Source organism: Ambystoma mexicanum, chromosome 5q, assembly GCF_040938575.1.
Source record: "Ambystoma mexicanum isolate Mex_15411 chromosome 5q, UKY_AmexF1_1, whole genome shotgun sequence".
Lineage (NCBI taxonomy): Eukaryota > Metazoa > Chordata > Amphibia > Caudata > Ambystomatidae > Ambystoma > Ambystoma mexicanum.
The window spans coordinates 446,503,027-446,526,398 of NC_090933.1; the positions used below are offsets into that span (position 1 = coordinate 446,503,027).

Sequence of the window (23,372 nt, forward strand, 5' to 3'; positions counted from 1 at the left end):
TCACACAAAAAAGGTATTTAAACCTTATGCGAAATCTAAAGGATGAGTTTGTCAGACTCCAAAAACAAAGGAAACACATAATCCAAATCAGGTCAAAACACATGAGTAAAAAAAGGTTTCACTCACTAAAGGGTTAAAATTGAAAAGTCCTCAAGTCCACTAAAAGAGCTCGGGGTCTCTAAGGTTGAAGGGAATTAGCACAGAAATTAGAATTCCCCCTAACAACGAGCAGACTAGAGATGCACCACTCATGTTAAACACCACCTGCTGAAGTACTTTTGATTGAGACTGAGCGTTTGCCACACTAAACCACCCCTGCTCACCATGACCATCAAATCCAGTCCCTCTTTCCGCACCCCTTAGTCTCAATTGCATCAGCCACTGGCTTGCAGTCCTGCACCATTTGAATCCGCCGTACCACCATAGCAACGCCCGGACTCCTTGTTCCCACACTCTACTGCACCAATCAGACGGCCCTCCCACCCAGCACACCAGTCCGGTTTCCACTTCTGGCACCAGCCGTTCTTAGCAAACTAGCACAGACCCATGCCTCCAGGCCATTTTCGTTCCAGACCATATCTCAGACTTTACTTTCACAGCAATCCAGGCACTCGAGCATCAGCACGCCAGCCACAGGGCGAACATCCATCCATCATCCACCCAACCAGGCCGCCATTAGCCTTGCTTGACACTCATGTTAAGTTCATCACAGCCCACACAGGGCCTTAAGGATACCATACTAACCCCCTTCTATGCGTACCCTACAGGTTGTTAATAAACGGAGCCGCCATGCTGGAAATCACATTCTACTTATAATCTTCTCTCTAAAACGCACAGTAAGGAACCATACCTACATCCAACTTGTTTCCACACCCTCAATAGCTAATTCTATTTTTCCCTTTTATCCTTTCCTTTCACATTTTCTTTCCCCTTGGTGCGACATTATAATTGACATGAACTGCCTTCACTAAGGTCTATGCATTCAACCATGTTACCCACAATTCTGCTTGAACCAAATCTGTCAGTTATTCACTCAACAATAACCATTGTACAATTGCTTACCCATTATTGCCACCACACCCATTATGTATGACTTGCCTTTTAATATAACTGTTACATTTGCACATTGGCATTTTACATTCGAATGTCACATTACCACTATATCTCACTTTGCAACATGGTTCACAACTCAGTTGGATTTCCACCTCACAAGCAATTGTGCACAAACCACAATGTATAGCACACACTGTATAACAACCTTCATAAAGACCCCTGTCGGGTCAGAACACGAGTCGCACATGTGTTTAATTAAAGCACCCTATATACACATAGTAACTTGGCTCTGTATCCATTACTTATAAGTTCAATTGTACTTACTGATACTAGCAACATCTGTGACCCAGCACCTGGTTTGAGTGTGGCTCTTTCCCCAACATCTACTCTAACTTCGCTCAGAAGGTAGGGCACCGTCTTATAAGAGTCACTCACCGGCTGCAGGATTCACTACTCTCCACACTTGATCAGCGCAGTAATTTGGTTATTCTAGTGCTCTACCCAATTTGTACTGCAAAAGTGTAACACAGATGCCTTTAAGAGATATGGAGGAAAGCAAGACTTCATAGAATAGGGTAATGCAAAAAATAGTTCCCAAAAGTCGGAGCAAATGATGAATATGGGGAAAAAGGCTGTTCATTCAGGAGGGATAGAAAAATGTCCAGAAGTCCAGAAAAAAATGCTGAGGGTCTTAAGGAGAGGGTATTAAGCATAACACTGAAATCTCCCTAACACCCATTCATTCTCTGGGTCCCCCTCCTCCATCACTGACACAGGGCCTTGATAATTTATCCAGGACCTAAGTTAAAGTGTTTCGAAAATGGTAGTCTTGCACTATAGAAATGGCTAATTGCAGTACCATCATTTATAATGTAATGATAAAGAAATATTTGCGTGACTTTTTCTGTGCTCCATACCCAGGCCATGTCGAGGGCCTAAAATGATATTTGGGACCATTCTTTTATCCTTTTTACTGTCGGGACTGAATAAAAAGGGTGACCTGGTGATGGAATATGAATGGATTTTGATAGCTTTTGGATTAAGCTTCTTGATGTGGCACATGAAGATTTGTTTGTCATATAAAAATTGCAAAAGAAAACATATATTTGGAAAAATAAAGGTTTAGCAAGTACTAGGAAATTAAAGAAAGTATATTTTGCTGCTTTTTCAATTTAGTAGATTAATGCATCAATTTCTGCAAGTACATAAGCACATCTTCTCAACAACCAAGGGTGACCTTGTGATGGGCTCAGTCCCAGAGGCAAGCTGCAATTTATTAATGTAATGCCTTAGATCTTTGAAGTTTTGCCTTTAATGAAAAAGGCATATCGCCACATTTATTCATAATGGGTATCACTTCCTGGGGGATCAGAATAGCTGCTGTGCTAATTATTGCAATTATCGTCTCCTTTTAAGATGCATAATGGATTCTCTCTGCCTCAAACAGGTAAAAAGCATGACGTTTTGGAACTTAACTCGGATGCTGTGAGCTTGATCTCCTATGCTACACAGGAGCGGCTGCGAGGCCTAGTGGAAAAACTGACAATAGCAGCACAGCACAGAGCAGCAACATATAAGGTAAAATTGTGATTTCCTAAGCAAGTTTTTGCCTTTGACCCTGTGATTTAATGTTTTTTGGCTTTTAGAACATGACAGATGATTGTGCACTGTTGAGTGCTCCAACATCCAAATGCCTTTTTTGTACTTTTGCAATTAATCAATTTATTGCATTGTCTTGTCCAGGATCTTGGCTTTTTGTTTTGTAAACAAGCTGCCAAATGCCTGTGACATTGCAGTTTGTTTTAAACTAGTTTCTCAAATTTGTATGGTGCTCTGCTGAGACCCCTTTCAACAAAGCTATGTATCACCTTGCCCAATGTTTGGAGAGAATTAACTCGGTGTAACCGCTTTCTCCACAAAAGTCATTTACCTACGATTTCCATAGTCTTATCTGTGTGCGCCTTTTTCTGATTGGGATCCTTCAAAAAGAGCCTTGCACTTAATTCCTCCAGGCATTAAAGTCCGAAAGATTTAAGTGCGACATGGCAAATGACATGCAAGCAGGTAAGAGAAAAACTACTGGGCTGCTTTCAGAGGGACATGAAGGGATGCCATTGTCGCACATGTCGTGTACATACTTAGTGAGGACAGTATGTTTGGCAGAGCCAAGTGTATGTCCATCTCCACTGAGCCTGTTGCCCACCTACGTATAAGGTTGCGATGGGAAACACATGAAGTCACTTGTTGGACAGTTGTATTTAAAAAATTATTCATCATGATTGTCGCACTTTAAATTTGGACTCTAATAGGCTAACCAGACTGAAAAAGAGCAAGCCATTTGTTGCTCTGTTCCCTTGGTGAGATTGGTGGAAGCAGAGTCATCCACCTGTGGCCAGTAGGAGGGGGAACCCATCAGCCATAGTTTAGGCTTTTGGCTTGTGAAGGATGTGAAAAGGATAATGCCTTTTGAGTTTGTTTCTCTACACTAGATTGGGGTTGGGTTGGAACTGACATGGATCAGAAGTACTTACCATCCTATGGGAGCCTTATGGGGCAGGACTTTTAAAGCACTGGGAGAGTTGAATAGGAGCGAGTCTAGTAGTGGAACATTGCCTCAGAAGCAGATGGGCTGGAGATCTGTCAAGTGTCAGTAAAGAGCCAGAGAAAATGTTAAAGGAAGTATGAGGTCTCTCTATTTTGACAACCTGGTTCTCTATAGTGTGCAAAGAATGGGGATTTGTTATTTGATTCATGAAGCCACGATGCTTTAACATCTTCGAGTGCATTGAAAATCTCAAGGTGTGGTCATGTTGCAATTTCTGTTCTCCAGTTAACTTTCAACACTTCATTTTAGTCAGTAAGGATGCTCACTATGGGGTGTGTCATTAGATTGCCTAACGTTTTGCTTGTGGAACTTTGTCTGCTTACGTAGTTGCTGGCCAATTTCCACAACAAAGCAGCCACCCCTAGGACCCTCACTGGGGCATATCTGATGCACAACATTGCTGGATGCACACATGAAACTTTCTGTAACTACGTAATCTTGCCCCATGTGGTGTATCTTGATTATGTCTGAACTGTAGATATGAGGACAGGTTAGGCATCTATTTGTTTTTGCGTGGCATATTTTGTCTGATGCGGAAGTAACATGCTTTTTCTTTGTGATTTTGGCTGGTTGTCTGAAAGCAAAGGGGGGGCATTCCAAGGAAAACGTTATGCAGTTCATTTTGTTGCTGAATGGGTTTGTTTCTGTGTAAACTAGCAGAGACTCTAACTTTGGATTGTTAGTCAGTGGCACCTAATTTGGGCCCATTTTGCAATGTTTTCCAGGAGGTTGCCACAGGGTATCCTTGTTGCCCTGTGGTCCTGTCTACGTTCTGCAGCTTTATCCATGGTTTAGGAAGTCTGATCTCAAAGCTTTGTTTTTTCCCCAGTCCCTTGTGTCTGAGCATATTCGGCCGTACTGTTAATGGCTGGCTGAATATTGTGGCATGCTTTGTGCATAGGGTGGAAGTGGTCACTCTTCAAATAGCTGGCCCAGTCTGTTAGTTTACAATCTATACCTTTTTTGCAAGGCACGTTTTTATTAAGCCACAAACCAAGGTCCATTTGTTGCATATGCTGATAGGTGACTGTTAGGAAATATTTTCTTGCTGCTTCTTTCTCTCCGTAGAAGTGTATGGAACCACAAAACTTGTACTTTAGTTTGTGACCGGTCTTCAGTTTTGAATGCAAGGGAAGCCTTTACTTCACTTGCCTTGCTAAGCTCATCTGATTTGGGTGCACTAATCTTACAATGTACTCTTCACCTTACACTTACAGGGAGGTTCAGTAAGGATAGTTTGTGTCCCCCCCCATAACTTTTTGTTTTTTGTAACTTTGTGGTTACTTGAATGAAGTCTCCAAGACATACTAGTGGCAGCATTTCGTTTTCTACTGTTTCTTATTCTCGTGCACTTTTGCATTTTACCACTTAATGCCTTTTAGAGAACGATCTACTCTAAAATGACTGCACCACAAGATTATTGCCTGTTGTGACAAATCCGTGGCATTTGTCCCTTCTCCCCAAGGGGGGCCATCCTCTGTGTAACTGGGGAGCTGAGCACGCTATGCAATGCCCTTTTTATCTGGCAGGACAAGTGGGATCTCATTGAGGTTTGCTCACCAGGGGGACCCCCTCCATCACGGATACCGCAGCTGCAGCAAAAGTATGCAGCATTCCATGTGATACTGGGTGGCGGGCGGTGAGGCAATCTAGCCTGCACAGGGCTGATATCCAAAAGACACCAGCATGTTGTTTTCTTAGAGCAGGGAACTCTTAGTGACGGGGCCTAGAGAAGGCTTGCTTTGATTTAATCAAAAGTTGTGTTAAAAAATGGCCTTGTACGTCTCCTATATGTGAAGAACCACTGTCCTTTGGACATCTTGTGTTTTTGCCTACTCTGAGCTGGATTTGTCATGAATGTTGAATCCTTTCCTGGGCTGTCTGGATTCAGGGAATGGGACTGTCCGGTCCGAGTTTACATGCATGCTAAAGTATCTACTGCTGTGCCAGAAGCTATCCATAATAGGACAGCCCCTGCGAGTTTGAGATCTGCAGCTAGAATACTGGATAAAAGGACTGCTGCAGCCATTCAGCAGATAGTTCTTGGAGTCAAGAAACCTAGAAAGAGGAACATCCCACTGAATACACAGTACTTGCAGCCAACCAGCATTATCTTCAACTGTCCACATCAAGCTGTGCTCCTTTGCTGATCTCCAGAAGGCATTCATCAGTGCTTCGACCAGTGGAGACAGCCAGTCTCGAAACCTGCTTGAGGAACCTGCCCTTGGGAACCTTTTGTAAGTGTCCCAGAACCATCCTGTAGGCTGACCATCTTCCCTGTGGGCTACCTCGCTGTCTGTCATCCTGAGTTCAAACTTGGCACTCTGCAGACCTTTGACTTCTGTAACAAGTGGCCACCCCTTGCATTTGCAACTCTCCAGCACAAAGAGGGGCCTTACATGTCCAGCTTGTTAGTTTATTGCCACAAGGGTAGTCTTCTGCAATTTTCTTCAAGTGGCCATTGCTGTTCTCTGCCCACATCCTGTCTTGCAGTCGACATCGTTGTCAACATGGTGGTCCTTCCTTCATTGCAGGGTTGTCTAGCTGTCTAGTCCCAGGAATGGTGCCGCCAGAGCACAGCGCTGCCAACTATCTGGACACCTAAAGTGAGTCCGCACCAGAGACCCCTAGACCTCCTTCAACGCAACCAAGACACAAAGTACAGGAACCCATCGATTTCAGGACCTGACAAAGTGGTCCTAGAGTGAATCTGAGTCTAGTGGGGGTGGGTGAACAAACTTGTCCTCCCACCCTCCAATCCTCTATAGGATTTGATGGGCGGAATGTCCTTGCCTGATCATGATCAGTGGAGATCTGGTTGTGGAAAACTCCCCTGGGCTTTCCCCTAAGGTGATTGGGTTGGTAGAGGCTCACCTACGAGCTTTTTTGCAATTGTTCTTAACACCACTTAAAAACTGCATATTGGCTTTGTCAACTCTTATTCAGACTTTTAAAGATTGCAAGCCTTTGGAAAAGAATTGCCCTCGAACTGTCACTCTAAGGGTACTTGGCTTTTGAGTTCTAGCTAAGGCAAGACTTCCTAAAGTGTGGCACCCCAAAAGTGAATGTTTAGTGTAATTCTTACCTGTGGTTTTGAATTGCTAAGAGTTTGTCTGTGGCCGACACAATTATATTTTTAGACGTTCTGCTTAACTTGTTATAAGTGCTCTGTGTGCTGTGAGTGGTCAGAAATGAGAGATGGACACAAGCTTGTGTTAAGTAAAGACCTTTTAATTAAAAAAAAAAAAAAATGGTTTTGGAAAACACCTCGCTAGCCCTATTCTGAAGAGGAAACTAAAACGAAGTATCTGTCTGTGTCAGGATGTCAGTAACTGAAAAGTTGTCCTTGTGTCCAAAACAACCTATCCTGACTGTCCCACTAATAAATAAACAAACAACATAAGGTGCAAGGAGATGTCTTTAACTTGATGTTTAGTAAGAAGTGTTCAAAACCAAAAATGTAAGAATGACTCCAACAAAAATGTTCTACAAGGTAAAGACCCTTGGAATCAGAAAGTGGTCCCCTTCCCCATAATGCTTAAACGGGATGGCAAAAAGTCTCTTTAGCCAACAGTTCCTTGCTGTCTTCAATGGACTCAAAGTTCATGTTTAACCAAAATGTTCTGTTCAAGCAAAATGTTCAGTAACAGTTTTTCTGTAGAAGTTCCTTTATCTGTGCAGATTACCTGGTATACTCCCCTGCCAGCAATCTTTATACAATGTTCAGCTACCTGTTATACTCGCCTGCCAGGAATCTTTGTACAATTTCAACTGCCTGGTGTACTCGGCTGCCAGGATTTCTTATGCGTTTCACAGTTGCTTAATATAACACAATATACCATGTGGTGCTTGGTATATCGATCTGTGGTCATATTTTAGTCAAATGTACTTGCTCAAACTTATTCCCCACATTGGCATCTCATGCATCTGTATTTGATTGGTGTTTGCCTTTATAATTTGCCTTGACTGCATTCAAACAAACGTTACCCTTGTATATTTTATGTATTAACCTTGTACCATTCAATCACTTGTTGGTGCGATTGTCTGAGCTCCCCGTGGTCCCCAACTGCTTTGGGCAGACTGACCGGTCTTTTCCAGCATCTCAGACGATGCTTGGGCCTCAGCGTTATGGGCTCTCCTTCTGCCTTCCAGGTTGGAGTGTGCAGACGCTCCCCCAGCACCCAGCGTGGATCCGTGGTCACACGCCAGCTCTCCTCGGCCTGGGGTGAAGTCTGCTGCCTCGTCAAGCGAGCAAACCTCCAGGAGCTCCCACACTGCTCCAGGCGTCTCCATGGCCCTTCTTGCTGCAGCATCTCTCTTCCTGTCCCAGCATTCTTCTCTGCTTCGTCAGCTCGCTCTGTGATCCTTGCACACAGGAGTCCCAGCTTGGATGGCAACGTCTCATTCTGCACTGCTTGCTGCTCCTCCCTCCTCCATAGTGCGGGTTGCCTTTTTTAAATGTCCCGTTCATTGCAGGTTTTGAAAAACTAATCTTCGTGTTGTATTTCGAGCTCCTGTCACTTAGCACAAACTCCCTTGTTTGCCTCCTCGTCTCAGTACTTGAGTGGTTATCGGAGTCGAAGTCCATAACTTTCTTTGGGCTTTTAACTTCTGGATGGTTTTTCTCACGGATTTCACAAACAGGCACATCAAGAACAAAAGGTGTTGTGTGAGTTATGGGTGTTTGGGTGAAAGGTGGGGGCCTGACGAGAATGACAATAAGCCATTGAGAACTCTGATATCAGGGGTTCATCCCATGCTCTTGCTGCTGAGTCACACTACCCAGATAGTTTGGCTAGACCAGACTTTTTCCCTGTTAATCAGAATTGGTAGGTCTCTTAGAATCTGTCCACAGGGCTGATTCTGAAACTTGATCTTAACAAAGACTCTGCTACTCGGCAAGGCAGTTAAGCCCTGGAAAAGGCAAAGAAGCATGATATATTACAAACGTTACAACATATTACTGACGGCCATACCAGCAATGTGACAGCCTCCAGTCACACTTCATGGCCAGTCCTGTATCCAAGCTCCAAGGAAATGTATTCAGCCTGTAAGCAATGGCTGGTTCACTAGCGCTGGAACACAGCGCTTCACTTTCAACTGAGTGGCAGCAGTGTTGTGGCTATGCCAGCAGTAGAGGACAAACCCCAAGAGGGGTTGCTTCTTCCAAGCAGTGACTTGAAGGTGCATGTCCCTTACCATGTTTCTTTGGTAAGAGGCAGATAACCTCCCATGTGTGGTTGAATGATGGTAATCTCAACCGACATGTGGGTGTCGAGTACAGAAAAACAGAGGTACTATGTCATACTGCTAGAGAGAAATTGCAACCTCCCACCAAGAGCAGAGATGCCACGAACACGTTGTTCTGCTGCAAAAAAAAAAGTAGTTCTAGCACTCCTTCAAAAAGAACTATCGAACCTGTATCGCCAAGCCAGGTAAACAGTTATTTACACTGCAGTTCCTAGTGCCAGTTAAGGGCTAGACAGAAATGCCTGTTCTAGTACTCTGCGAGTGAACAAATAAGTAAAGCCTCAAAAATAAAACTCTCAAAGTAGTAATCCTGATTCCTAAAAAAGATTACATGGCAACATTGGATATACAAGATGCATACTTTCATATTTCAATGTTGGTAGGGCATCAAAAGTAATTGTGCTTCAAATTTAGACAATCTACATTCCCCAGAACTGGATCCGCCATGGAGTCGCGTTGTATCTGCATCTGATGTGTTCACAAAGGGTCTTCTGGTGGTGTCCGCACGTCTGTGTCCCCAGACCAGACGGTTTACCCTGGTGCGGTCAATTGGCTAATAACAGGAGCACTCTCCAATATGATACGAAAACACCCAGAAGACTATAGATCTTCTGCACGAACTCAGATTTCCATTTAACTAAAAAAAATCAAGCTTCAAACAAAACCACTTCTCAGTGATTTTTGGACACAAACAAGGCAGTATCTTATCCTTCTTATGAGTGCAAGCGTTATTAGCCCAGCCTCCTTTTTATAAGGTTGTTTGCCCAATAACTGTCTGTAAGGTTGAGATTAATCAGACACCTGATTCAGGGCAGCCTAATAACCACCCCCAAATAAGATCAGCATAAATGTCAATTTTTATTGTATTTTTTACGAACTTTCAAAGCTCTAATCTAATTTCACTTCCACAGTCTGGGACAAGAAATGGGCATCGGTCAACCTGAGATATAGTCTTTGCAATCCAAGCTCACCACTTTGTGTATGTTTATTTGTAGAGCGCACCAAGCCCGGAGGCATCTGAGCGCTTTGCTTACATGTTACATAATTACATACAGTTATTACAATTTACAAAATTAGTATACATGTAGAGAAGAAGCAACAGTGGTACAGTAGTATAGCTGGGCTGGGCATTATCATGCACAATTAACTATTTACAAATAGTTGGGTATAGAGGAGCTGTGCTGTACATGAATTAGTCAGAACTCCTAGGATGAGCACTATAATTGAATTAACTTTGATTCCATTATGCACCGCTCTCCCTTATAGGTGGACGATAGTTCAGAATGATGCTTTCAATTTGCCATAATACAAGGTTTAGGTCTACTTGATTGAAAAAACGTGACCTTTTCCTCTTTGGCCAACATTTTGTTGGTCTTTTTTTGTTCTAAAATGCAAGACCTGCGCTAAGAAAAAATGAAAGCGAATTGCAGCAGCTTTCTGGGCGGCACTCTCAATAAAAATCAACCGGATGGAAGTAAAAGGATCTCTATCAGACGTCCTTTATTTTAGCAAACACAGTGGACAAGTAGCTTAGAAGAAAACAAAACAACAACGCGTTTCAACCTTGCGGGCTTTGTTGTATATTAATATATATATTAAAAAAATCTTTGTTAAAGGGACGTTATGGTTAAGTTGCGCTACTAAAAACCTATGAAATTCAGTGAAGAAAACGTTGTTACAGGGACGTTATGTTTCCAAGTAAAACCAATAATGCTCTGAAATTCGCCAGTTATGGTAAGCTAAGCAACCATAACTCGCGCCACCACCGTGCACTGCTAAGACGAACACCCAGGACATCACTGACATCACATGTGCATTTACTTTTCATGAAAAGTCTGTACAAGGGATTCTTATTGTAATGTTGATAAAAAAAGTGTCAAGGATCTCTGGAATAAATATATAATGAGGTGCATAGTGCATTATGCAATGCATTGATACAAAGAGCATTCTATTATGGAGTTCTTTCCGGTCACCATCAGCACTATCCAAAAACTCGGGATGGGGGGGAGGTGGCGGGGGGGTGGTGTATCTTACATTATTGTATCATACAGTAAAAACACCAAACATATTCAAAAAGCAGCACATAAATAATGTATTAAATTACATTTAATAATAAATAAGAAGTGGAAACTGTATATATGAGACACCAACCATCTACTGAAGTAGCATTTCCAATATAATGGAATATACCAAAACAAAATAAATATGCCTCCAACTGAATTACCTCACAGAAACTACACAGCAAGAAGCAAGAGCATACTTACACAGCAGTAACAGCAAAAGTCTATAAAAAAGTAGTAAGTACACTACATTTATTTCATATACTTATACATTTTCTGTATTATGTACACTAAAACTAATACTTTTTTTAACACAGAAATGTCCAGTACTTTGGAATCGTTGGAAGAAAATTTCCCACGAGAGGAAATGAGTGAAGACAGTGATAATAATGGTAGACACAACATTTCTCTATATAAACCAATTAACCATTACTTTCTGTGTACTTAACACATTTTTTTGTTAACAGACCAGATAACCAATAAAAATAATGTACCAAAAGAGATATTAGAAGATCCTCTGAAACGATTGGAACTAAAAATTGATTTGTTAATGCAACACTTCAATCAACTAAAAGACTGTATTGTAGACCACATTAAAGAAAACATTAAATACCACTGTCCCACATGTACCTGTTCCCAGCCAACTAACCCCAAACCCTACCCACTAAGAAAGTGTGATGCGACTTCCATCCCTCCCATACATCATATCCAAACCCCTAATTCCCCTGTATTTGTTTCAGTTTCTGCTTCCCCCTTTTTCCTAATTGTTCTACTGTTAAACAATAATAAAATTTGAAGTGTGTTCTTAGTATATGCCTGTGTTTTTTTAATTTATTTTTTTAAAGGCAGTCCAGGTTTCCGCAGACAGCGCGGCTGTCTGGGGTGTCCTCAATTAACCAACATGGGGGTGTCCCAAGAACACTATACCTGTTCGTACTGTCCGTAATTAAAATGGAGTTGTCCTTAGAACACACAAGATGTTCGCCTCTCACAATCACCCAAAATGGTAGTGTCCTAATAACACCCCCGCTGTTTGTAATGTCCGCAACCAGAATGAATATATCTGTAGAACACATGTCTCGTCCGCCTGTCCGTAAAGTTTTGAGACACTTTTATATGCATCAGGGAATTCAACATTTTCCGTAGAACACCCGCGCACATGCGCATCACACACTTGGGTCCTACGAACATCGCGCCTCTCCGCAACTGTCCGCCGCACGTGTGTCGCACTTGTAATTCGTTCGGGGACCTGAACACTGTCCGTAGAACACCCGCGCACAATCGTCACTGCGCATTTGGTGTCCTGAGGACAGTCGTTCTATTTGCGAACGTGTCCATGCCGTCATGTGACTGCACCCATGCAAGCGTGTGTCTTTATTTGCGGACACTGTCCGGGCCCCCGAACATTTAAACTGCTTTTTTGAGCAATCCAATGTATTTTACAGTAAAAGATCACCATTGCACATGTCCCAGACAATGTCCCTGCCGATCTACGAACTTTTTGAGCCCATTCTTGATGTTCGAAGTGTTCAGGACGGCGCGGGTGTCGCAAAGCACCCCTATAAAAAGCCACACCCCAGAGCTGATTCTCATTCTGCTTTTGGATTTCCAAGATTTACTACAGGACAATTGTGCAGGTTGCTGTTCTTGGTTCCTTGTTCCTAGTTCCTGGTTATTAACCTTCAAGATGGCATCCCAAATAGCTTCTGCTGCAACTGCCTCGACATCAGCACCCCCAACCCCTCTACCACGTCCCCAAGGACCTGCAAAGGGCAACAGGTGTGAGGATGCAGAGGAGACTGATGAAGAGGATGAGGTAGTGGATGTCCCCACTACTAGCACTCGTGAGTCTTGGGTGTGGCGGTTATTTACCACTGTTGATGGAAAGTCAAAAGCTCAAGCGAACAAGGTGATCTACACTCAGTGCCACATGGTGCTGAGTCGTGGCAAGGCTGTTCGTATAGCTTTGGTACTACATCAATGAAGCGACACCTTCCACGGTGGGGCTATTTGTAAGGTTGTACCTTGCGATAAACGTAGTAGGTTGAGTTCCTCTGCAGCATCCTCCGTTTCCACTCCTGTCACCACAAAAGACAATCCTGTGGGACAGTGAATCCCTCCAGCTGCCTCACAGGCCATTCATGATGCTGTTGACCCTTACCTTTCGAGGGTCACAATATTGTGCATGTACTATGACGCAGTACTCTGAAGGGGGGATAACCTACAGGCTGCTTTAGAGTCTGCGACCTACCTGAATAAGGCCCACCCTACATCTGCCCTTTCTTATCCCTGTGGGTGGTGTCCCTTCCTTACCCTCCTTTCCCCTCCTTTCCTTGTGTCCTGTTTAAAAAAAATAAATAAATAAAAAAAACTAATAAAAATCAAAGGCTCTTTTCAGGGCTGCCTTTCACGGTTTAAAACAGAAGTGACAAATAGTGCAGGGCCCTGTGCATTTTTTTTAAAAGTCTGTGGACATCTAAAAACTGCAGTGCTGCCCTGTCAAAACCATTTCACTTTTCTCTGGGAGGAAGAGTTGGCTCTGTAAAGAGCCTTTTCGTGGTGGTTTTTTGTATTTCAAAAACTTCAAATGGTCAACACCTACTGCAAAATGGATTGCTGGAATTCCAAAAAAGGTTGCAATGTATTTTTTGTATATTTCGCAGAAAAACCTGTTAGCCGGCATAAGTAAGATGTACTCCATCTCTGCGAAAAATGTGTGTGCTACAAAACAATATTTTCATTCTGAAAAGAGGACATAAAATCTCTCAAAAAGGCAAAAACATCCGTGTTAGCATTGCGCCTTGCTTTCTCCATTTGTGGACCGAATGAAAAAGAACGCAGCCACGTTTGTCTCTGCGCATCACGGGACAACGTTACTCTGGAGTTTGGATACACTTTCCCAAGTCCTTCTTTCATTGCAAATTGCAAAGAGACGCTGTGTCCCCAAAGAAGCACAGAGGTACCAAATCCACCCACTTCATTCCACGCACTCCATGCCAGTGAGCTTCCACATGTGAGAATCCAAGATGTACAGCCACTCCACAGCGATCTGCATGCACCTCCAACCAATTTATCCACATATCTCCCAAAATCCAAAGTCTGCTTTCTGAAACACACAGCCATAACTATCTGCTCTAATCTGAGGGGAAAAAAACACCTACTGACAACTCTCTCCTTACACAACATACCCAGTAAACCACTTTGACCAATCCCTTCTCTGCTCAGTCTCATTTGCATGCCTCGCAACCCCAAAATCCCTGTATGTAATACGCGCTACCCGCGAACAACCGTGCTGTCCGCAGATAAATTGAAAAATCTGAACATGGGGAATGAAAATTGAAATAGTGTGCCCCATTTCCCCTTTGAGGTTGTCTCTGAAAAGAGCCTTTTTTAATTTTTTTTTGCAGATGCTTCAGAAACTCATTTTATTTTGTATTTATTTATTTTGTTTTTTATATCTTATTTTCCTCCAAAAATCTTCATTAGCTTCTCCAAAGCAACCCTTATGTTCCAAAACAGCATGGCATTTCCCATAAAAGATAAGGAAATGCATCTCCAAAATAAACCTTACCAGATTCAATGTTCTCATTATTACAAAAGAACATACCAGCTCTAAGCATGAAAGCAAACATGCCTCAGGTGATTGCACACCTAGCAATATTTTGCTCGGGACAAAAAACGCAACTATTGTCCCATACTGCTCTAGATAACAAAGCAGAAAATATAACCTTGGCATTTGGAAGGACTTTCATGATTGCCCGAACCAAGGTTTGCATATCTTGCAACAAAGTAGGGGCACTGACATAGCCCAAAGGCACGGAACCACAGTGTAGGACAATTACATGTCGAATTTGAAACCTAGCCATATCCTGACAAACTACTAGAATTGCCTGCAAATTCAAATCGAGCACAGTGCTCCACACCCACTCATTTTGTGTCAAAATGCTTAGCCACATTCCCAGATTTAGCATACTGCTCCAAACCATTCACAAACCTATCTCCAACCACCAGCATCCTGACTTTCTGCACCTCCGCCATCTTCACTACACAAAGCCCCTCTCAATACGAAGCAGAACCGCAACACCTGATTGGCTAATCCTCAAAATACACTCCCACTTCATGCTCGGAAACAACGGATATGGCATGTCCTGTCATCGAACAACCGCGCTGTCCGCGGAGCGCATAAGTAACACTGGGGCAGCCCTTCTACCCTTTTCACTACACTCTCTGCACCACTTCTTCATTGGCTACTGTTAAGCAGTCCCACAATCATCCATCAATCACATCCAAGAACTCTTCATCTAACTTGATTATCACTTTAGATGTACTATTGATCACTCTCAGCACAATTCGGCTGTGACTGCACAGAACCTACAGCAACAACTACTAGAAATCTCCCCAAGATTTCCACTTGCAGATTAATACACTAACATGCATGAACACAGATTACAGGTATGAATATTTCCTACACAGTACATGTACACCGCTTCTAGTAATAGAATACATCCCAAGAGCATAGCTCAGCGGCAACGTGCGTGCCCTGAAAGCAAAACGACACGAAGCAAAATGGATTCCATCCCCGGGTCCGTGCTTAGAAACCTCTGGATGTTTAAGCACGTTTTATAAATGCGCAACTAAGACGAAATAATTGCGCAACAAAAAACGAACAATTCCTGTATCGGCGCCTCCATGCCCGCGGGCTGTGTAAGCGCTTTAAAAATGTAAAATAAATAAAAATATGAACCGAGTAACTGCCACTTACCCTGTATAAACTGTAAAATGAACTTGTCATTTCTAACATTTACTATGATGAACTGTCAATTGCGAACCTTTCAGCTCTCCAAATGTTTTACACACACGCACCCCTATCTAAAAAATATTGTTTCATATTATAAGATGGAAAAAATAACAGTATAATTATAAAAGACTGTCCAGTGTATTATAAAATTACACACAGCCAGGCTGAGTACATGCATCTTCATTCAAGCACACACGCAGGCAATATCATTAGAAAGGCTCCCAGATCAAACACCACTTCCTCTATATGAAATTCTTATGCTTTATTTCTCACACCTTCACAAAGCCATACATTGAATGCTTTTATTTACAATCTCTGCCATTTACCCTGTAAAAATAGCAAAAGATGCATATGATTATTTCTTCTATCTCTTAACATCCATTCACATAACATTAAAAAAACAAGTGTGCTCTATACGTTTACTATTATACTCATTTGAAAAACATATTCAACTAACGGATTCTAAATAAAATATACAGGAGGCACATAGGCAAAGGAAAGTGCAAAACAATGTTTACATTAACAAAAGTGCTATAAACACACATATTCACTAACTTCTTTTACAATTTCAGTGAAGACCACTCTCCTGAAAAGCAGCAGCGAACAAGGACTTAAGAAACGTACTCTTTCCATACAAAAAAGTAAGTACAAAACTAACCTAATGTTCTGTTACGCAAACACACTAGCATTTAAGTATTGTAGAAGAAACAAATATATTAACCCTTTACCATTAGATGTAGTATTAGTGCTTCCCCTTACCAGTTGCTTACTTTATATTGTCAACTAAATGCCAGTATAGTAACGCACAAATACAAGAATAGCCTTCCGAACTTGATGTAGCTGCCCACTGCACAATCGCGCTTACCATCATACTCAGACAATCATGCACAAAGCACACATACGCTGCACAACAGCCCAACCCACATTTTCTTTTTTTTCCCTCTCAACAGACCCCAAAGAATGCCTACCAAAAAGCAACTCTGTAGAAAGCAACGCAGAAGTAGAGCTAATCAAAATAAGTGTCCAAAATAAGCATCCATCTCTAGCAGATTTTGTACAAAAAGTTCAAACAAAACAGCTAATAGTCATTAAGCGAAACCAAACAAGCTTCCAGTACAGAAACTTTCCCTCCTCTATCAAAATGTAAAACCAAACAGAAAGTGATTAACAAGACTTCAGCTACCACTACCGCTAGCACTGTACCTATAAATCTTGATGTAGTGGCAAGTAAGCATACCAACATGTTTTACAAAAAATGTTCTGCCAGTCCTTCAGAACCTTATCAAAACAGGAGAGAAATCATGCACAACCCTTAAAACCTACCGTAGATAATTAATCCTAGAAGCTCTCGTAGACCGTGGATTCCTTCTCAAAAGGAAGTTATTTATTTTACTTTTAAACAGGATGAAACCACAAACTAAACTACAAAAAAGACTTCTCAATAAAATGGAATATCAACAAAAATAGCTTCTTAAACATCTGTGGAGGTGAATGGAGTCACACCATGACCACAGAAAAATATTTTAATGAAGAAGTATATAAACAAAAGCAAACGAACCCAATTGCCATACATAGCAGTGGACAAGGGTATGAAAAACATAACACCATTATGGAACAAGAAATTCTGCTCACAAAAATATCCCCAGAAAACTCAGAATCAACTCCCATTCTACTCAACAAAAACATCCAGTCTACAAATGGCCGTGCACATCAATGTGTAACATTGCCAAAAAATCTTTCGAATCTTTACGGCAGTTCCTCAATCAGTATGTAAAAAGCAAAGACCAAATCAAAATGAAACTACTACAAAAAATGGATGCCTGTCCAGTGCGCAAATACACAGGACTACAAGGACTTTTATTAGCCTGCATTTCAGGACCTATTTGCAAAGCACCTTCCATCATATCAAAATGATATCAACACATCATTCAACTATAGGAAATCTAGTCCAAAAACTCTACTATGCTAAAAGTCCTGCTTTAGAACTAGCCAATTTAAATGACAATCTTCTACATGGTACAGCCAAGCAACTACTCGAAGAAATGGAGCATATCCAGAAAACATGTTTGGGAATTGAAAGCCACTTACAAAATTAAATGGATTTACAACAAACTAGCAACTACTGTACAAATGGCAACCTTCTCTTAAACACATACAAAAAAATACTAAAGTTTAAAAGTATCTCTGCTGAAGCACCAAACCATGTGTGCGTGTGTTGCCACAGGACTTTTTATAAAAGTACCACAAAAACTATAGTGATGACGTACAAAATAGAAGACAATGAAGATTCAAAATGGTTCCAAATAGCGCTCTACCTTCTAGCAGAAAACAAATACTACATTACTGACCCCATAATACTTTGCAATTACTGCACTGCAAAACTTGACAACAACCAAACACCTTCACGTGCTATCACAAATAACTTGGAATTATTCCCACTGCCAAAACCCTGCAACAAATACATTTATGTGAGCATCATAATTCAAACAGTGCACCCATTTCAAGCAATAATACGTCTCCAACCAAACACAGCAAAATTACCTCCTTCTGAATTAGTCAAAGGCATTCGTGTCAAAGTAGTTTATTTACCACTAGATCTCAAAGAAAATGTACGCACTCTAGAAGTGCAACGGCCAATAGATCAATCTTTAATTGTTTTAGTAAATGGCGTACCTACAAAAGACAAACAAATTTGGCAACAACTCGTAGACTTACATAAAGTTAGACCAGCCCTGCAATGTCTTAAAAACAACAATGAATACTACAAAGAAGTTAATATTGAAGAAAACCTGAGAGAGATCATTGAAATAATTTGAGTCACCAGAAACTGGTCAATTTGATCTTCTAAATCCTGCTACAGAATCCAATATTTTAGACCATTATACAATTAATCCTTTGATGCACTGGAAACGTACCAAATGCAACAATCCATAGGATCTCCAATCAGCATGTGGGGAAAAAAGTATAGAAGCACAGGCCTTTCCTCTACTCTTTCCTACTGTAAAAGGAGGAAGGTACGATGATAGACCCACACAGATACAGCATCAGAATATCGCTCTCTACAAATGTATTCTGACAACCCCAGATTCAGACAAAATGTGGAATACATATTCCACCTTCTCTTTGAAAATGAACTAGCAACTCTATGCTACAGAGTTGCACACATTAAAATCAGGTACCCATTTTCAAAATGGCAGCTACGCAATTATTAAAAAAAGTTCAAGAAAAAGATGGTTTTACAGTCAAGTATTGCAAATGATTTAGCAAACATGCGTGGTACAAAAGAATACTGGTTCCGACGTCACGGAGATGTATTCTATAACAAACCATGGCCCACCCACTTGGTTTGTTACATCAAGTTGTGCAGAGTATGCATGGGAAGATTTACACAATTTCCTACGCATGGCAAACAAAAAAAAAGAACAAACATAGATATAAAAACACCAGGAGAACTCTGCTCTCTAGATCCTGTAAATGTATCAGGATATTTCCATCATCGCTTCATTGCTATACCACACTTTATTTGTAATAAGACTGTTCCTCTCCTCGGAGAAGTTCAACACTTCTTTTGGAGAAAAGAATACCAAGCCAGAGGAACACCACACATCCACATGCTATTATGGATTAAAGATGCTCCTAAATTTGGTCAGGACAGTGATGCCACTGTTTTGCAGTTCATCCAAAAATATGTCACTTGTGAAATCCCTTCACAAACAACACATAGTGACCTTCATGCACAAATTTTACAATTTTAAAGACACAAATGTGGGAAATATTGTCATTGCAAATATTTAAAACAAAAAAGGGAAATACTACACAAAATGCTGCTTGGGTTTCCCTAGACCAGTTTCAGCAACAGGTCAAGTAAACCACTTCATGTCTTCAGTCAGACATGGTGTCAAAGGTAAATCACCTAAGAAAACATATTGCATAAAAAGAACTGAAGAATCAAAATACATCAATGTTTACAATGCAATCATTGCCCTCCTATGGAATGCAAACATAGATGTGCAGTACATTGCAGACAATACCACTGCAGTTGCACGATATGGCACAGCCTACTTAACCAAAGCAGAGAAAACAGAACTTCAGGACCTCTGGGATGACATGACATATCTGACAAAACACGATCACAGAAATTGTACAGCTAAGGCATAAAAATGCTCTCTCATAAAGAATGTGGCTGCTATGAAGCTGCAGACTGTTTAACCGGTACTGCCTTGTATGGAAAATCTGATAATATAGTATGGCTAAGTCTTGGTCCTGCTAAATCTAGAAAGAGTTCTCACATCATATGAGGACAAGGAAACAATGGCCAAAAAATGATCCCAACAGCCAAGAAATTTTGAAAAACAACTAGACACATACTACCCAAACAGGAGTACCACTTTGGAAACCATGTGTCTCTACCACGTAGCCCAAAACTTCACATACAAAAATAATGTTAAACCAGATGAAAAGAAAGGTAGATACAGAGTGGGAAATTGTGAAGGCAGCTTAGTGAAACTTACCAAATGCAGCTTAATAATATCAAATTGTCATTAAAAACTCCTCAACATGAAGAACTGTATTACACGTCCCTGCTGCAACTTTCTAAACCATGGAGAAAAGGAGTTACTGGATACATATGACTGCTATGAAGACGCTTTCAAAGAAATGAAAGCCCTATAACGGACGTAAACTTTACACAGTATCAAACAATGTTGCACAATGAACAGCAACACGAAGAACTCCAGGCCCAACTGCAAGTGGACACGCCTGACCGTAGTCGACCTTCTGTAACAGGAAGCCAAGAACCACTTGGATAGCCGCTAATAGCAATTGTGGCAGAATTGGCCATGAGAGAAGTAGAAAACACCATGTGCCAGTATGACCAAGCTTCAGAAGACTTTGCTGTACTAAAATCACAACTGAACAATGAGCTGCATAGCATTTTCCAAGAAATAACAAAACAAACTGAACATGGTGTGGATCATGAAAATACAAACTGTACCTGCCAAGACTACAAACCTATACTGCTATATGTCAGTGGTGAAGCAGGTTTAGGCAAAACATTCTTAAATCAAAATCATCAGCAAGTTCTTTCAACAATTGACAAACAACAAACTGTCAGCTGTTTTAACTGGCCCCACAGGTTTAGCTGCCTACAACATAGGCGGTGTCACTTTACACCGATTAGTACTCCTTCCAGTAGAACACCAAATTAGACTATTACAAACTTTCCACAGAAGCTGCAATGGAACTACGTTGAGTTTTCAAACAAATGAAAAGGCTGCTAATAGATGAGGTGAACGTGGTCTCAACCTAATGTTGGCTTTGATTCCCCTCCGATTACAAGAGGTCCTCAAAACTGACTACGACCAGCTCTTTGGAGGAAAACATTGTTTTCGGAGATCTTCAATTGACACCAGTGAAAGCTGAACATATTTTTAAAACCTTAGGGCACTAACTGTGCTGTGAAACTCTTGGCAGCATAGGAAATGTCAACCTTTTGCAACATTTCCAATACAGGGAATTAACAGAAAACATGGGCCAGTCTGCAGACCTCACATACGCCAACATTTTAAAAAGTATTAGAGTTGGTGTACTATCCTAAGAAGCACAAGCAATATTAAAAACCAGGCACATCCATGCACTCTATGGCCATAACTCATGTGCTACTGATGCCATGAAACGATTAGCACACAAAAATGTCAATTTTATGTCCTTGATGCCAACTCTTGCAAGCTGTTCAAAATTCAATCAAACAATGTTGAAAAAAGAAATGCAACCAATAATAGAAATTTGCTCCACATATAAACTGGATGTACATGGTATGACACTACCCATGTGTCAACAAGCCACAACAAGACTAAATAACCTAGAAAACTCTCCAACACAGCTGGCTTGGAGACAATATTAAAATTATATTTAAACTGTAGAGTAATGCTTAAAAGTAACCTTGACGTGGAGCAATGACTAGTTAATGGAGCACTTGGTACAGTTGTTGGCTTTCAAACATACCCACGTGACAACAACATTCCATTTGTCAATATTCTTTGACAAACTATAAAAGGATAGGATGCTCAACAGCCTGCTTCCTTCTTTTCAAAGACCTGTATGTACGCAGAGAACAATTTTCACTAACTCTAGCAAACGCAGTTACCATTCACAAATCACAAGGTCTTTCCCTAGATAAAGCATTAATGGATATTGGTAGCACAGTCTTTAAAGAAGGCATGAGCTATGGAGCACTATCACGCTTACGTACACTTGACCGGCTATTTCTAATGGACTGATGCAAGTAAAGTAAATGCAGATATTCCTTGCATTCTAGGATACAATAGGCTGCGTTCACTCCACACCCCATCTCAAAACCTATCCTGTTCCACAAAAAGAAAAACCTTGTAAAAGAAAACTACTTCAAACTGAAATGATAAAGGCTACCACTACAATTTCTCCAAAGAAAAAAAAAGAAAAGAATACTTTATCAAGTACCACAATGAAAGAAGAATCTACTTGCCAAAGTAACTCAACTACTTCTTCAAAGAAGCAACACACGCTCCGAACAAATGGCTTTGACACAGAACTGTCCGGTCCAATCAAATTTTCAAATATAACCGCTGTAAATTGCTACGCAAATGTAGCAATAAATGTTCTATTCCAATTACTGAGAACATTTACTTGCAGTACAGACCAATTGTGTTTGCAAATGTTAGTCCTTCATAGAAATGCAACCGACAATCCTGATAGCACTTATTGTTCATGGAATAAGACAAGAATTGGACTACTGTGCTGGAATTGTCAAATTCACTATAAACTCACAAGAAGATCCACAAGAATTTCTAATGTACTTGCTACAAGTACTGGAAAACAAAAACATACCTATAAATGAAATCTTTCAGATTTCATACATGTGGAAACATACATGCACTCTTTGCAACCGCATGGCACAGGAAGAAGTCCCTAATGAACGCTTCGTGTATGTATCCATGCCTAACTGTGAATCCATTCCAGCAACTTGTACAAAATGCAAACCATGGCAGATTATGTACTAACTGCAATTCAGATAATCGCTCCACCTTACAAATACCTACACATAGTAAATAAGTAATAATAATGCTTTTACGTTACAATGCAGATGGTACCAAAAACAACTGTAAGCTGACTGGATTCACACCTGTCAAGTATCACTGGGTAAGAAAACCTTCACAATAGGTATAATCTACCACGCAGGAGCCACAACCAATGCAGGTCACTACACTGCATATATAAAGAATTGTGGATGGTTCAAATGTAATGATAGTACCATTACTCTAAAGCAGAGATTGCCAGCAAATCTTGTAAACGCATACTTAGATTACGTATTCAATTTTGGTTCAGAATATTGTGTATGAAAATAAGCAATACTTCAACTTCAAAACTCTGCACAGTTGGAATACACCAAAATGTACCTAACTGCCCCAAAAAATCTGCAAAAACCCAACAGATGACTAGCATAAAAGTAGAAAAAAACAATTAGAATATGCCAACAGGTATCTAATTGACCCAAAAATCTGCAACAAGCCAAAGATAGATGAGCATGAATCAAGAAATAGCAAAACAATGAAAGAAATATATTGTACCC

The 23,372-nt window shown here is 40.9% G+C and overlaps 1 protein-coding gene across 2 annotated transcripts in view; it reads left to right on the forward strand.

Annotated features, from left to right (window-relative positions):
• LOC138497449 (transcription initiation factor TFIID subunit 4B-like) overlaps positions 1-23,372 on the forward strand; it is a 927,656-nt gene that overhangs the window by 434,591 nt on the left and 469,693 nt on the right. For both annotated transcript variants that reach the window (XM_069620942.1, XM_069620943.1), the window contains one exon: positions 2,501-2,631. In XM_069620942.1, coding sequence (XP_069477043.1) covers positions 2,501-2,631 — 131 coding nt within the window. The remainder of the gene's footprint in view (positions 1-2,500; positions 2,632-23,372) is intronic.